Source organism: Mobula hypostoma, chromosome 4 (assembly GCF_963921235.1).
Source record: "Mobula hypostoma chromosome 4, sMobHyp1.1, whole genome shotgun sequence".
In the NCBI taxonomy this organism is placed as follows: Eukaryota; Metazoa; Chordata; class Chondrichthyes; order Myliobatiformes; family Myliobatidae; genus Mobula; species Mobula hypostoma.
Window position 1 is genome coordinate 194,773,060 of NC_086100.1, and position 16,804 is coordinate 194,789,863.

Here is a 16,804-nt window from a genome sequence, read left to right on the forward strand (position 1 = left end):
CTTCTGTTAGTTTTTAAAAGCTTCCCAATCCTCTAACTTCCTGCCAATTTTTGCTATATTATGAACAATATCGAAAGGCCTAGATGGCGTGGATGTGGAGAGGATGTTTCCTATAGTGGGGAGTTTAGGACTAGCCTCAGAATAACAGGACCTTCCTTCAGAACAGAGATGAAGATGTATTTCTTTGGTTAATCTGTGGAAATCATTGCTACAAATAGTTGTGGAGGCCAAATAATTGTGTATATTTAAGGCGGAGGTTGACACGTTCTTGATTAGTCAGTGCATCAAAGGTTGCAAGGAAAAGGCAGGAGAATGAGTTTGAGAGGGATAATAAATCAGACGTGATGGAATGGTGGAGAAGACTCGATGGGCTGAATGGCCTAATTCTGCTCCTATGTTTTATGGTCTCAAATATCTAGTGATAAACAGAGAGATGAGGACTAACATTTTCCCTGCATTTTTAATTAACAAAATACTTTTTCATTTTTGTTTGAAAAAATGTAAATAGCACCATGTGGTTCAAATAATTATCACAGATATAAGCTATGAAATCTCCTCAGTACATTCCTGGAATACCATTTTATAGATTATAATTCTTATTGCTATCCTTTCTCTTGGGAGCATTCTGTTGAATTTTTCTTCCAATCCCACTTTCAGCAAGAATACATCCAGCAGATGGCAAAGAGGTCGGACAAAACGCAGAATCAAATTATCAGCTTGAGTGACGAAAACCAGAGGAAACTAGAAGAAATCAGGAATGCAAAGGAGAAAATATTGGCTGACTTTGAGTCTCAGAAACAAGGTTTGGTCAATTTCAATTAATGTAGTGCAGAGGCTTAAACTAAAGATCAGAGCAGTAGAACATTGGAATTTCAACCCAACTAACTCAGTAATCTGGACTGGGAAGTGATTGGCAAGTAAACAGTATGGTGGCCTGTATTATGACTGAGTTACAATACAGCAGTAGATATGTCTCACTGTAATTATCTAAGGGTCGGGCGAATCACATTTGAGTATTGTGTACAATTTTACCCTCTTTATCCAAGAAAGCATACACTCATTAGCTACTACCCCCTGTACCTCATAAAGTAGCCCACTGTGTGTATGTTCATGGTCTTCTGCTGCTGTAGCCCAACCACTTCAAGGTTCAATATGTTGTGCGTTCAGAGATGCTCTTCTGCACACCATGTGGTCATTTGAGTTACTTCCTGTCAGCTTGAACCAGTCTGGCCATTCCCTTCTGAACTCTCTCAGTGACAAGGTGTTTTTGTTCACAGAACGGCTGCTGACTGGATGTTTTCTATTTTTTACACCATTCTCTGTAAACTCTAGAGACTGTTGTGCGTGAAAATCTCAAGAGATCATCGGCTTTTGAGATACTCAAACCACCCTGTCAAGCACCAACAATCATTCCATGGTCAAAGTCATTTAGATCACACTTTTCTTCATTCTGATGTTTGGTCTGAACAACAACTGAACTTCTTTGACTATATCTGCATGCTTTTATACATTGAGTTGCTGCCATATGATTGGCTGATTAGATGTTTGCATTAACAAGCAGATGTACCTAATAAAGTACCCACTGCGTGTATGTCTCATTGTAATTATCTAAGGGTTGGGTGAACCACACCTGGAGTATTGTGTACAGTTTTAGTTTCTTTATCTAAAAAATGCTTATACTTGCAATTGAAAGGGTGCAGCAAAGATTCTCCAGACTGGTTCCAAGGGTTGTTGTATCAGGAGAGATTGGGTAACTGAGCCTGTATTCTGCAGAATTCCTCGTGTTTGCTTTTTTAAAAGAGCCTGTATTCTCTTGAGCTGAGCAAAGATCCCACCAAAGCTTATAAATACCTACATGGCTAGGTCAGCGAGCTACCGGAGGATATCCTAACACTACCTTATAAGCTTGTGACAACACTTCCGGGCTGCCCAGCACAATCTTCGCCAATCTGTCTTAATGCAAACGATGCATTTCACTGTATGTTTCGATATACATGTGACAAATAAAGCCAATATCTTTGAATCTCTGACTTTATTTCCTGGAGCATAGGAGAACGAAGGGCGATTTATAGATGTATACAAAGGTATGTGGGTATAACCCTATAATAAAGGCGTGGTGTGTTTTCTAAATGAGAAGCAAATTCAGAAATCGGAGGTGAAAAGGGCCTCCTAGTTCAGGATTACCTAAAGGTTAACTTGCAGGTTGAGTCGATAGTAAGAAAGGCAAATGTAGTGTTGGCATGCATTTCAAGAGAACTAGAATATAAAGCAAGGATGTAATGCTGAGGCTTTATAAGGCATTAGTCATACCACACTTGGAGTATTGTGAGCAGTTTTCAGCCCCTTTTCTAGGAAAAGATATGCTAGCATTGGAGAGGGTGCCGAGGAGGTTTACAAGAATGATCCAGGGGATGAAAGGGTTAACGTATGAGGAGTGTTAGATGGTTGTGGGTCTGTACTAACTAGAGTTTTGAAGAATGAGGGATGATTTTATTGAAACATGACAGATATTGAAAGACTTGGATGTGGAGATTATATTTTCAACAGTGAGGGAGTCTAGGATCAGAGGGGACAGCCTCAGAATAGAAAGACATCCCGTTAAAACAGAAATGAGGAGGAATTTCTTTAGCCAGAGGGTAGTGAATCTGTGGAATCCATTGCCACAGACAACTATGGAAGTCAAGTCATTGAGTATACTTAAAGCAGAGGTTGATAAGTTCTCGATTAGTCAGGACGTCAAAGGTTACAAGGAGAAGGCAGAAGAATGGAGTTGTGAGGGAAAATAAATCAGCCATGATCAAATGGTGGTGCAGACTTGATGGGCTGAATAGCTTAATTCTGCTCCTAAGTCTTATGGTCCAAGATAGTTCAGAAGATGGAGCTGAAGTATGAGATTATGTATGGATGGTGTGGCAAAGGGTAAATGGCCAATTCCAGTTTCTGTTTCCGATGTTCTTATTAAAAACAGTTATCAGTCTGGTAAATATAAAATGTCAGATTGATACAAGACCAATCTGCCTCACCAATGACTCTAATGACTCTACAGTGGAGCAATCTGTGTGTGGGTCCTCCCACACAGTACAATAATGTTGTTGACTCATTTCTTCACCAAAAATAGTCCAGAGTTCAAGGGTAAGTAGTGATGGGTGGTAAACATTGGCCTTGCCATTGTCAACCACAATCCTCAAGTCATCAAACGCTCCTCATACATTAACCCTTCCATTCCCGGAGTCATTTTCCTGAACGTCCTCTGGACCCTTTTCAATGCCAACACATTCTTTCTTAGACACAGCCTCAGAATAGATTTACATCCCTTTAGAACAGAGATAAAGTGGAATTTCTTTAGACAGATCATGGTGAATCTGCCAATTTCATTGCAATGGACAGCTATGAAGGCTAAGTCTTTGGGAATACAGTATTTAAAAGAGGTTGATAGGTTTTTGGTTAGTAAGGGCATCAAAGGTTAATGAGACAGGACAGGAGAACGGCTTTGAGAGGCCTAATAAACCATTCATGATGGAGTGGCAGGGCAGACCCAATGAGTCGAATGGCCTAATTTTGCTTGTATCTTACGGCCTTGTAGATACGGGACCAAAAATTGCTCACAATATTCTAAATGTAGTCTGACCATTCATTGCCTTACAAAGGTTCTCACATGACATCTGATACTTTGTGTGGTGGTTGCATCACAGGTTGGTATGAAAACACCAATGCCCTTGAATAGAAAATCCTTCAAAAATAGAATCCGAATCAGGTTTATCATCACCAGCATGTGAGGTAAAATTTGTTAACTTAGCAGTAGCAGTTCAATGCAGTACATAATATAGAAGAAAAAAAACATAAAATAAAATAATAATAAATAAATAAAATTACAGTATACGTATATTGAATAGATTAAAAATCGTGCAAAAACAGAAATACTACATATTAAAAAAGTGAGGTAGTGTCCAAGGGTTCAATGTCCATTTTAGGAATTGGATGGCAGAGGGGAAGAAACTGTTCCTGAATCACTGAGTGTGTGCCTTCAGGCTTCTGTACCTCCTACCTGAGAAAAGGGCATGCCCTGGGTGCTGGAGGTCCTTAATAATGCTGCCTTTCTGAGACACCGCTCCTTGAAGATGTCCTGGGTACTTTGTAGGCTAGTACCCAAGATGATAAATATCTCAATATGTATTGCTTACTTATTATTCTTATTATTATTCTTTTACATTTGCACCGTTTGTTGTTTTTTTTGCATGTTGGTTGTTTGTCCGTCCTGTTGATGTGGTTTTTCATTGACTCTACTATGGTTCTTGTATTTACTGTGAATGCCAACAAGAAAATGAATCTCAGGGTTGTATATGGTGACATATGTGTACTTTGATAATCAATTTACTTTGAAATTTGAATTTACTTTGAACTAGTCATCTCAGAATGAACGATAACATTGCCTTTACCTTCCAACTACCAACTCAGCATGCAAGTTAACCTGAAGGGAATCCTGAACATAAAACATAGAAATCTACAGCACATTACAGGCCTTTCAGCCCACAATGTTGTGCCGACTATGTAACCTGCTCCAGAAACTGCCTAGAATTACCCTACTGCATAGCTCTATTTTTTTAACCTCCATGTACCTATCTAAGAGTCTCTTAAAAGACCCTCCACCACCATCACTGGCAGTGCATTCCATGGACCCTCCACTCTGTGAAAAACGTACCCATGACATCCCCTCTGTACCTACTTCCAAGCATCTTCAAACTATGCCCCCTTATGTTAGCCATTTCAGCACTGGGAAAGAGCCTCTAACTATCCACACGATCGATGCCTGTCATCATCATATAGACCCCCTTCAGGTCACTTCTCATCCTGTGTCGCTCCAAGGAGAAAAGGCCAAGTTCACTCAACCTGTTCTCATAAGGCACACTCTCCAATCCAGGCAACATTCTCAAAATTTCCTCTGCACTCTCTCTATTGTATCCACATCCTTCCAGTAGTGAAATGACCAGAACTGAACACAGTATTCCAAGTGGGGTCTGACCAAGGTTTTATATAGTTGTAACATTACCTCACAGCTCTTGAACTCAATCCCATGGTTGATGAAGGCCAATGCACCGTATGCCGCCTTAACCACAGAGTCAAACTATGTAGCAGCTTTGAGTGTCCTATGGATTCAGACCCCAAGATCCCTCTGATCCTCCACACTGTCAAGAATCTTACCATTAATACTATATTCTGCCATCATATTTGACCTACCAGAATGAAACACCTCACACTTACCTGGGCTGAACTCCATTTGCCACTTCTTAGCCTAGTTCTGCATCCTATCGATGTCCCGCTGTAACCTCTGACAACCCTACAGACTATCCACAACACCCCAAACCTTTCTGTCATCAGCAAACTTACTGACCCACCCTTCTATTTCCTTATCCAGGTCATTTATAAAAATCACAAAGAGGAGGGGTCTCAGAAAAGATTCCTGTGGAACACCACTGGTCACCAAACTCCATGCAAAGTATGAACCATCTACAACCACCCTTTGCCTTCTGTGAGCAAGCCAATTCTGGATTCACAAAGTAATGTCTCCTTGGACCCCATGCCTCCTTACTTTCTGAAGGAGCCTTGCATGGGGAATCTTATGGACATGGTAGAGGATTACAAATACCTGGGGATACGAATTGACAATAAACTGGACTGGTCAAAGAACACTGAGGCTGTCTACAAGAAGTGTCAGAGCCGTTTCTATTTCCTGAGGAGACTGAGGTCCTTTAGCATCTGCCGGACGATGCTGAGGATGTTCTACGAGTCTGTGGTGGCCAGTGCTATCATGTTTGCTGTTGTGTGTTGGGGCAGCAAGCTGAGGGTAGCAGACACCAAAAGAATCAACAAACTCATTCGTAAGGCCAGTGATGTTGTGGGGATGGAACTGGACTCTCTCACGGTGGTGTCTGAAAAGAGGATGCTGTCTAAGTTGCATGCCATCTTGGTCAATGTCTCCCATCCACTACATAATGTACTGGGTGGGCGCAGGAGTACATTCAGCCAGAGACTCATTCCACCGAGATGCAGCACTGAGCGTCATAGGAAGTCATTCCTGCCTGTGGCCATCAAACTTGGAGGGTCAGACATCCTGAGCCGATAGGCTGATCCTGGACTTATTTCATAATTTACTGGCATAATTTACATATTACTATTTAACTATTTATGGTTCTATTACTATTTATTATTTATGGAGCAACTGTAACGAAAACCAATTTCCCCTGGGATTAATAAAGTATGACTATGACTATGTAATCCATATACACTACATCCACTGCTGTACCTTCATCAATGTGTTTTGTTACATCCTCAAAGAATCCAATCAGGCTCATAAAGTACAACCCTTCCTTGATAAAAGCCATGCTGACTATCCCGAATCAGATTATGTCTCTCCAAATGCTCATAAATCCTGCTTTTTAGGATTTTCTCCCACAACTTACCCACCACTGAAGTAAGACTCACTGATCTATAATTTCCTCGGTTATCTCTACTCCCTTTCTTGAACAAGGAAATAACATTTGCAACCTTCCAATCCTCCAGTACTTCTCCCATCCCTGTTGATGCAAAGATCATTGCCAGACACTCAGCAGTCTCCTCCCTCACTTCCCACTGTAGCCTGGGGTATATCTCGTCCGGTACCGGCAACTTAACTAACTTAGTGATTTTTGAAAGCTCCAGAACTAGTCCCTTTGAACCTCCAATTTCTGAATACTCACCCCATTTAGAAAATAGTTCTATTTACTCTATTAAAAACCTTTCATCATATTGAGAAGCCTATTAAGATTGTGAGTCCATTCTCCATTTAACTTTCAACTTGCTTGAATCAGTAACCATTCTCCTCCCTGTGTCCTCGACACCTTTCCCAATCCGTGCGTGGAGTTAGCCTCGTTCAGCACATGGACCATAGCAGGGACAGTTGCAGAGTTCTGACAGGAAAAAACATGTCTATTCGGAGAGTATTCCCTCACAACTAAGCAGTCCGTGCAGGGTAATACCAGGAAGTACTCTTCGGTGTAAATGGTGAAAATGTGGAAACTATAGTCAGTTAAATGTTATGAAACTGAGACTACTTAGGGAAATGGTAATATGGTAGCCATGTTACAGGCAGAAAGAGAACTCAAATTCATTGAATCAAGTTGGAACAAAACTCTAGTTCTTTTTTTTAATGCATTGATTTGTTGGACGTAGACATCGCTGCAGGACCCAGCATTTCCTGCAACACATAAAAAACTCAGCAAGCTATCAGTGTCAATGGAGGGGGATAAACAGTCAACGTTTCTGGCTGAGATTCTTCATTAGGGTTGGAAAGAAAGGGGGCAGAACCCAGAATAAGAAGACGTGAAGAGGGGAAGGAGTAAGCTGGAGGGGGGAGAAATTACCAAAACTCAGAGAAATCAATGTTCATGGCATCAGGTTGGAGGCCACCAGAGAGAATATGAGGTGTTGCTCCTCCAACCTGAATTTGGCAACATTGTGGCAATAGAGGTGGCCATGGACTGTCATGTTAGAATAGGAATGGGAGATCAAATTGAAATGGGTAGCCACCTGGAAATCCCGCTTTTTGTGACAGAGTGGTTGTTTGACAAAACTGTCCTCCAACCTGCGCAGGTGAGTTAGTGTCACCTACAGACTTATTCTTGATATTGGTATTGGCTTATTATTGTCACATGTCCCAAGATACAGTTCTTGTCTTGTATACTGATCAAAGATACAAAGTACAATTATTATCAAAGCATGTATGCAGTATACAACCGTCCCACAGACAGCTGTGAAACAAAGTAACACCACGGAACCCATTCAAAGAAAAAATGTCAACCCCCACCCCCCTTGCGCAAATGGCAGCAAAATAAAAAGAATATAAAACACAAAATCAAAGCAGTCCAGACACATTCATTTCACCTCAGTGTTTGTTATCTGCAGGTCACCCCAGTTCAAAATTGCCCAAAATAGCAACAAAAAAAGTAGCAACTAGAATCTAGAAACACATCATAACGTAATCCATCATCCAGACTCCAGTCCACAAACAGCACTGATTAAACCTTGCCCAAGACCAGAAATCTAGCACCACCCTCTCAGAGTATCGAGAGAAAGGGAGACCATACTGTTCATGCAGATCAAATCATTACACAGTGCGCTGAGCTAGAATGAGATAAAACAATAACCATGCAGAATAAAGTATAGAAGTGAATAAAACCACTGAAAAAATGTAGTGCAGGTAAATGACGAAGTGCAAAATCACAATGAGATAGATTGTGAGGCCAAGAATGCATCTTATCGTACAAGAGAGCCATTCAAGAATCTGATAACAGAGGAATGAAAGCTGTCCTTGAGCCTCATGGTACTTGCTTTTTAGTTATTTGTATTTTCTGCCTGATAGGAGAGGGGATAACACATTCTCTTCCATATCTTTAATAATTATGACAAACAACTAAGGATTCAGCACTGATGCTTGTGGCAGAAGGGATTTGGTCTGATTAGCTTAATTAGTTTAGCACAACATCCTGGGCCGAGGGCACACTCCTGTGTTGTATGTTCTGTTTCCTGCCCATGACTATATGGGGTGTCAGGGAGGGGTAGCACCTCTGGTGGGGGAAGATGTCACGTCCTTTTCAGGGCGGTTAGTCCACCTTTGGTCCCCACCTGGCACTCAGCTCTCACCTGTGGCTCCCCGTAGCTGTTTGCATGCGACAGCGGCCACACCCCGGGCAACGGCTTCGACAAGCCGGCTAAACCAGGTGAGGGTAGCCGACGGGTCTCAAACCCTCGGTGAGATAGGGAGTTGTCTATCCCAGCATGTGAAGACAGACTCCGGCGGATTGAGCGGACAAGACCAATGGAAGGTCCAATGGTCAAGAAGGCGGTCTCTGCAGGCGTCGTGGAACGTGTAGAGCAGGACAAGACACAGAAGATGTCCTGGTCATCCACTGCGCCTGTCCCATCTCCAGCCATCTAGACTCTGTCTTGCCACTGGACCCAGATGGGAATTGGGAAGAGAGAGTGAGGCTGACGCTGCGCAACTCTCCCTCACTTAAATCCAAATCATGCGCTAGTCTTGACACCATCGTTATGGTGTCAAGGTCCTCATCGACGTCAACGATGGACGAACAACTGTAAGTGGAGAAGAAACTTTCAAGTTGGTGTTGAGGACTTTGAGTCCATGCCTCAGATTGACACTGGAGGGTTGGGTAGCACAGAACACTGCACAAACAACTGCCTACATGGTTATCCTGACCCATCCACATGAGAGACCCCATTATTGTTATCCTTGAATGACTGCTGAGCAGATAGCTGAGGTACTTAATGAATACTTTGCTTCAGTATTCACTATGGAAAAGGATTTTGGCGATTGTAGGGATGACTTACAGTGGATTGAAAAGCTTGAGCATATAGACATTAAGAAAGAGGATATGCTGGAGCTTTTGGAAAGCATCAAGTTAGGTAAGTCTCCAGGACTGGACGAGATGTACCCTGGGCTACTGTGGGAGGCGAGGGAGGAGATTGCTGAGCCTCTGGCAATGGTCTTTGCATCATTAATGGGGATGGGGCGGTTCCGGAGGACTAGAGGGTTGTAGATGTTGTTCCCTTATTCAAGAAAGGGAGTAGCGATAGCCCAGGAAATTATAGACCAGTGAGTCTTACTTCAGTGGTTGGTAAGTTGATGGGGAAGATCCTGAGAGGTAGGATTTATGAACATTTGGAGTGACATAATATGAGTAGGAATAGTCAGCATGGCTTTGTCAAAGGCAGGTCATGCATTACGAGCCTGATTGAATTTTTTGAGAATGTGACTAAACATGTTGATGATGGTAGAGCAGTAGATGTAGTGTATATGGATTTCAGCAAGGCATTTGATAAGATATCCCATTCAAGGCTTATTGAGAAAGTAAGGAGGCATGGGTTCCAAGGGGACCTTGCTTTGTGGATCCAGAATTGGTTTGCCCACAGACGGGTCATTTTCTGCATGGCGATCGGTGACCAGTGGTGTGTCTCATGGATCTGTTCTGGGACCCCTTCTCTTCGTAACTTTTATAAATGAACTGGATGAGGAAGTGGAGGGATGGGTTAGTAAATTTGCTGATGACACAAAGGTTGGGGGTGTTGTGAATAGTGTGGAGGGCTGTCAGAGGTTACAGCAGGACATCGATAGGATGCAAAACTGGGCTGAGATGTGGCAGATGGAGTTCAACCCAGATAAGTGTGAGGTGGTTCATTTTGGTAGGTCAGATATGATGACAGAATATAGTATTAATGGTAAGACTCTTGGCAGTGTGGAGGATCAAAGGGATCTTGGGGTCCGAGTCCATATGACACTCAAAGCTGCTACGCAGGTTGACTCTGTGGTTAAGAAAGCGTAGGGTGCATTGGCCTACATCAACCGTGGGATTGAGTTTAAGAGCCGTGAGGTAATACTACATCTATATAGGACCCTGATCAGTTCCCACTTGGAGTATTGTGCTCAGTTCTGGTCACCTCACTATAGGAAGGATGTGGAAACTATAGAAAGAGTGCAGAGGAGATTTACAAGGATGTTGCCTGGATTGGGGAGCATGTCTTACGAGAATAGGTTGAGTGAACTTGGCCTTTTCTCCTTAGAACGATGGAGTATAAGAGGTGACCTGATAGAGGTGTATAAGATGATGAGAGGCATTGATCGTGTGGTTAGTCAGAGGCTTTTTTCCAGGGCTGAAATGGCTATCATGAGAGGGCATAGTTTTAAGGTACTTGGAAGTAGGTACAGAGGAGCTACCAGGGGTAAGTTTTTTTATACAGAGGGTGGTGAGTATGTGGAATGGGCTGCCAGCGATGGTGGTGGAGGCAGATACGATAGGGTCTTTTAAGAGACTCCAGGATAGGTACATGGAGCTTCAAAAAATATTGGGCTATGGGTAACCCTAGGTAATTTCTAAAGTACATTTTAGGCACAGCATTGTGGGCCAAAAGGCCTGTATTGTGCTGTAGTTTTTCTATGTTTCTAATTGCCAAAGTCTTGATTAGTAGGGACTTCAAAGGTCTAAAGGCAGACCCGATCACCTACACTTCACACAGTCTGCTCCAATCCACTCAGTGTGAAATTTGCTCTGTGATTCCCAACACTTCTTTGAAACAAGCTGAAGTCACGGAGTTTAAGTGTAGCTTAATTCTGGCACAGATCCTGGTCAGTCTGCATTCAATCCTGTCCAATCCAATAAATTTCTTTTACTCTTTCCCTGCAGAACTGAAAAATATTCAGATTGAGAAAGAGACTGAGCTGGTTCAGATTAATAAGGAGATCGAGAGCCTGAGTGAATATAAAGTAAGTGAGGACTTTCTCATTGCTTTGATTGGAACATAAATCAAGTGTGTGCTCACTGGAGCACAGAGTCATGGACTCGTATAGCGTGAGAACAGCTCTTTCAGCCCAACCACTCCATGCTGACCAAAATGCCAAGCTAGTTCCATTTACCAGTACTTGGTCCATATCCTCTAAACCAACATTTCCCAACCTTTTTTATGCCATAGGCCCCTTCCATTAAGCAAGGGATCCATGGACCCTATGTTGGGAACCCCTGCTCTAAACCTTCCATATCCATGTGCCTGTCCAATTGCCTTTTAAATGTCTGCCTCAGTCACCTCCTCTGTAGCTCCTTCCAAACAGCTACCACCCTTTGTGTAATAAAAAGTTGCCCCTCAATCTTTCCCCTCTCACCTTAATTTTGTGCCCTTTAGTTTTTAATTCTCCAGCCTTGGGGTAAAAGACAGTGTGCATTCATCCTGTCTATGCTCCTCATGATTTTAGACTGTTCTACAAGATCACTTCTCAGTCTTCTATGCTCTAAGGAATAAAGTCCTGGTCTGTCTAATTACCTTCCTTGAACAAAGGAATAATATTTGCCTCTCTCCATTCTTCTGGTACTACTTCTGCAGCCAGTAAGGATGCGAAGGTCATCACTAAAGACGCAGCAATCTCTTCCCTCACTTCGGTTAGTAACCAGGGATATATCCCTTCTGGCTCCAGGGACTTATTTATCCTAATAGTTTTCAAAAGTGCCAGAACATGCTCTTTCTTAACATCAATACTTTCCAGCATATCAGCCTGCTTTACACTGTCCTCACAAATGTCAAAGTCCCTCTCACTGTTGAATACTGAAGTAAAGTATTCATTAAGGTTCTCACTCACCTCCTCTGACTCCAGGCACATTTCTTCTTTTATCCCTCATGTACAATGCCCTCTCCCCATGCAGTGCAAGCTGAGTACTGCTTACATCTTGGGCGAGCCTGCAGGAGGCATCAGTTGAGTTGTGGACCTCAGGTGTTAAGGGAAGGTGAGAAACCAATCTCTGCGTTCTGTGTTTTCTCCCCACCCCCACTCTGACCCCTCCACCGTCTCCACCCTCCTAATCAAGGAACTGCGGGAGATACAGCTAGCCAGGATCCAAGAGCTGGACAAGCAGGTGATGGAAGCCCGGGCCTTGCACTCTCAGAAGTTGCACAACCTCATGGTCAAGTTCAACAAAGAGAAGGCTGAGTACAAACAAAATGCCAAAAAGATGGTGAAGCAGTTGGAAAAAGAAGCCAACAAGGTGAGGAAGATAAGGCCTGGCAGTTCAGATAGCTGTCATTTATTGGTGGTGTTCCTCCGTGTGTCACCCACTATAACAACCCAACAGCCATTGGCAATTTCCCTACATACTATATACTCCTGTCATTCCTGCTGTTTCTGGTGTGGTCTGTAGCACAATCCCACCCAAAAGATTCCCCCTTTTATTATTCCTAGTTTGACCATTTGACTTTGCTGCTACAGGAACATCCTTCCTAATTACTGCTGTGGTGTTTTCCCTAAACAATATCCCAATTCTATCTACTCACTTACCTCCTATCCCTCTTGATGCATCTGTACTCCAAACACTGAAGGTCCAGTCCTGGCCTCGACAAACAAGAGAAGATCTGCAGATACTGGAAATCTGAGTAACACACACAAAATGCTGGAGGAACTCAACAGGCCAGGCAGCATCAATGGGAAAAAGTACAGTCGATGTTTCGGGCCGAAACCATTCGGCAGGATGAGAGGAAAAAAAAGCCGAGGAGTAGATTTGAAAGGTGGGGGGAGGAGAGAGAGAAACACAAGGTAATAGGTGAAACCTGGAGGGGGAGGGATGAAGTAAAGAGCTGGGAAGTGATTGGTGAAAGAGACAGAAGGCCACGGAAGAAAAGGGGGAGGAGCACCAAAGGGGAGGCAAGGAGATAAGGTGAGAGAGGGAAAAGGGGCTGGGAAATGGTGAAGGAGGGAGGGGTGGGGTGGGGGTGAGGGCATTACCGGAAGTTTAAGGAATCGATGTTCATGCCATCAGGTTGAAGGCTCTACCCAAACGGAATATAAGGTGTTGTTCCTCCAACCTAAGTGTAGCCTCATCATGGAAGAGGCCATGGATGGACATATCGGAATGGGAGTAGAAAATGGAATTAAAATGGGTGGCCACTGGGAGATTCCACTTTTTTCTGGCAGACAAACCGTAGGTGCTCAGAGAAGCAGTCTCCCAATTTACGCCGGGTCTCACCAATTTACAGGAGGCCACACTGGGAGTATCAGACACAGTATATGATGCCAACAGACTCACAGATGAAGTGGCGCCTCACCTGGAAGGACTGTTTAGGGCCCTGAATGGTAGTGAGAAGTGAGGGAAGAAGTGTAGGGACAGGTGTAGCACTTGTTTCGCTTGCAAGGATAAGTGCCAGAAGGGAGATCAGTGAGGAGGGACGAATGGGCAAGGGAGTTGCATAGGGAGCAATCTCTGCGGAAAGCAGAAGGGGTGGGGTGGAAAGACGAGTACGGAGGTGGAATCCTGTTGGAGGTGGTGGAAGTTCCGGAGAATTGGAGAATTATATGCTGGACGTGGAGGCTGGTGGGGTGGTATGAGGACAAGAAGAACCCTACCCCTGGTAGAGTGGCAGGAGGATGGGTTAAGAGCAGACGTGCGTGAAATGGAAGAGATGTGGTTGAAGACAACATTGATGGTGGAGGAAGGGAAACACCTTTCTTTGAAAAAGGAGGACATCTCCTTCATTCTAGAATGAAAAGCCTCATCCTGAGAGCAGTTGTGGCAGAGATGGAGGAATTGAGAGAAGGGGATGGCGTCTTCCCACTAGATAGGGTGGGAAGAGGTATAGTCCAGTCTATGAGAGTTCTCCAGCATTTTGTGTGTGTTGCCCAGTGTTAATTTTCAGGCTTCTTGCATTAAAGTAAATACATTTTAGATTATCAGACCTTTTAACGCTGCCTGTCCTGCCTACTGGACTTGCTTTAATCTGCAATTGGAAATGGGATTATTATTATTAGTTGATTTTAAAATTTAATTATGTAATTATATATTACATAAGTGTACAATATAATAATATAAAACTGTATTATATTTAAATCAGGATCAGATTTAACATCATCTGCACATGTGAAATTTGTTAACTTTATGGCCGCAGTACAATGAGGGACACGATAAATGTAGAGAAAAAACTGAATTACAGTAAATATATATATGTCTATTAACAAGTTAAAACAGAAATTAAAATGTAGTGAGGTAGTGTTCATGGGTTCACTCTCCATCTGGAAATCAGACGGCAGAGGGGAGGAAGCTGTTCCTGAATCAGTGAGTGTGTGCCTTCAGGTTTCTGTAGCTCCTTCTCAACCATAACAGTGTGAAGCGGACATGTCCTGGGTGGTGAGGGTCCTTATTGATGGACATTGCCTTTCTGAGGCACTGCTCTTTGAAGGTGTCTTGGATACTATAATTAAAACTATATAGCATTATCATTAATCATACTTAATAATTTATTTATGTATTTTGAGATTAAGCACAGAACAGGCCCTTCTGGGCAATGAGCTCCCCCCCCCCCACCCAAGCAACCCACCTATTTAACACTAGCGTAATCACAAGACAATTTACAATGACCAATTAACCTACTAACTGGTGCGTCTTGGAACTGTGAGAGGAAAACAGTGCATTCATACGGCCATGGGGAGAACGTACAAACTCCTTACAGACGGTGCCAGGATTGATCTTCGAACTCTGGAACAACCCGAGCTGTGATAGCATTGCACTAACCACTAAAATAATAATATATTAAGTGTTTAGCATAACACTATTACAGCGCCAGTCACCCAGGTTCAATTCTCGCTGCTATCTGCACATTCTCCCCATGATTGTGTGGGTTTCCTCCAGGTGCTCTAGTTTCCTCCCACATTCCAAAGACATATGTGTTATTAGGTTAATTGTTCACATGTGTGTAATTGCGCAATGTGAGCTCATTGGACCAGAAGAGCCTATCATCATCCTGTATCTCTAAAATAATATAAAAATAGATTTTAAAAAGGCATTGAGACTGTTAAAGGGAGTTGGTGTTCCTCTGCCTCTCCACAGGAGGCGGTCTGCTGCCTGCTCCAGCATATTGAAGCGATCAAGAATGAGAACCAGGAGATGCGGGATGAGCTAGTTTGCCTGATTCGTCGCTCCCGTGTCCTCCGCCAGCAGCAGCTGGAGTTGGAGGAGCAGCAGGGCCAGTTGCTCCGGGAGAGGGAATACTGCGCCAAGCTGAGGGCACTGAGGCACAGGAAGCATCTCGGTGAGTACTCCCAGCTCCAGACCAAGGAGGCAGACCAGACCCAAGGAGAAGCCAAGGATTCAGGAACAGCCAGAGACTCGGCTGCAGCCAGCACTGGGGGAGGCAACAGGGTCAGAGGGAGTGAGCAACGGAATGGAGATCGAAGAGGCGGAAGTCAAGTAGCTGGAGGATTTGGAGGGAGTTGAACCAGCACAGTGTCCGATGATGACCTTGACAGATGACTCTCCTCCACTTTGGCCAGACAAAACATGGGAAACCTTCCTCGTTCCAGGGATTGTCTGATCATGTAGCATTTTCTATATCACATATGTCTTCAACTTTTGATTCTTTTGCAAAATTTGTATCTTATTTTTCTTTGTCGATGAATATTAAAGTACTTTGGGTACAAGTCATTTCTTAGAGGAGATTTCATTCCTTTAGCCCTACTGCTGGGTAACCCCGTTGATTTCTCCAGCTCTGTGCAGCGACGCCTTTTACACAGCTAAACAGTGCAAGCTGGTCTTAGATAGTGGGATGGTTCTGGGGCAGACTGGTGGTATTGGCAAAGCAGCAGGTTCTGGGATAGGCAAAGAAAGAGAGTGGTGGAGGATCAGACAATGAGATCAGATCATACACTCCAGAACTTTTATAGGAGAATTCCCCCCCTCCCCCATTACAGGTGCTGAGATGGGGGGGTGGTCACATTACTTGAAAATGGTACATATCACAATCTTCTGCAATGCATCAAGGAATGCAAGTAAGCAAATCTGTGTTTACTTCTTTAGTTTTTTTCCCCCACATAACTTCTCTTGGGCAAAATTTTTATTCCCCATCTGACTTATTTTGAGTAGTGATTTGTGAATTGTGTAAGGGCAAACCTCCGTTACCTGTACTTTCTCTGGCAACACGTTCAACAGACATACAAATCTTTGTGTAAAAAGTTGCCCTTCAAGTTCCCATTAAATCTTTCCCCTCACACCTTAAACCTAAGTCCTCAAGTTCTTAATTCCCCAACACTGGGAATAAAACTGAGTGACTATACCCCTGTCTATACCCCTTATGATTTTATATACTGCTATGAGATTATCTCATTCTCCCACGCTCCAAGTCATCGACTTCCCAGCCTCTCCTGATAATGTAATCCCTCAAGTTCTGGCAATATCCCATGGAAATTTCTTCTGCATTCTTTCCTGTTCAATAATATCTTAACCAATAG

General features: G+C 43.3%; 1 protein-coding gene across 2 annotated transcripts in view; it reads left to right on the top strand.

Moving 5' to 3' along the window:
• ccdc166 (coiled-coil domain containing 166) overlaps positions 1 to 15,816 on the top strand; it is a 43,073-nt gene extending 27,257 nt beyond the window's left edge. For both annotated transcript variants that reach the window (XM_063047156.1, XM_063047155.1), the window contains exons 5-8: positions 658 to 802; positions 11,232 to 11,311; positions 12,402 to 12,578; positions 15,408 to 15,816. In XM_063047156.1, coding sequence (XP_062903226.1) covers positions 658 to 802; positions 11,232 to 11,311; positions 12,402 to 12,578; positions 15,408 to 15,794 — 789 coding nt within the window. In that variant the 3' untranslated portion in view covers positions 15,795 to 15,816. The remainder of the gene's footprint in view (positions 1 to 657; positions 803 to 11,231; positions 11,312 to 12,401; positions 12,579 to 15,407) is intronic.
• Positions 15,817 to 16,804: the final 988 nt, after the last annotated feature.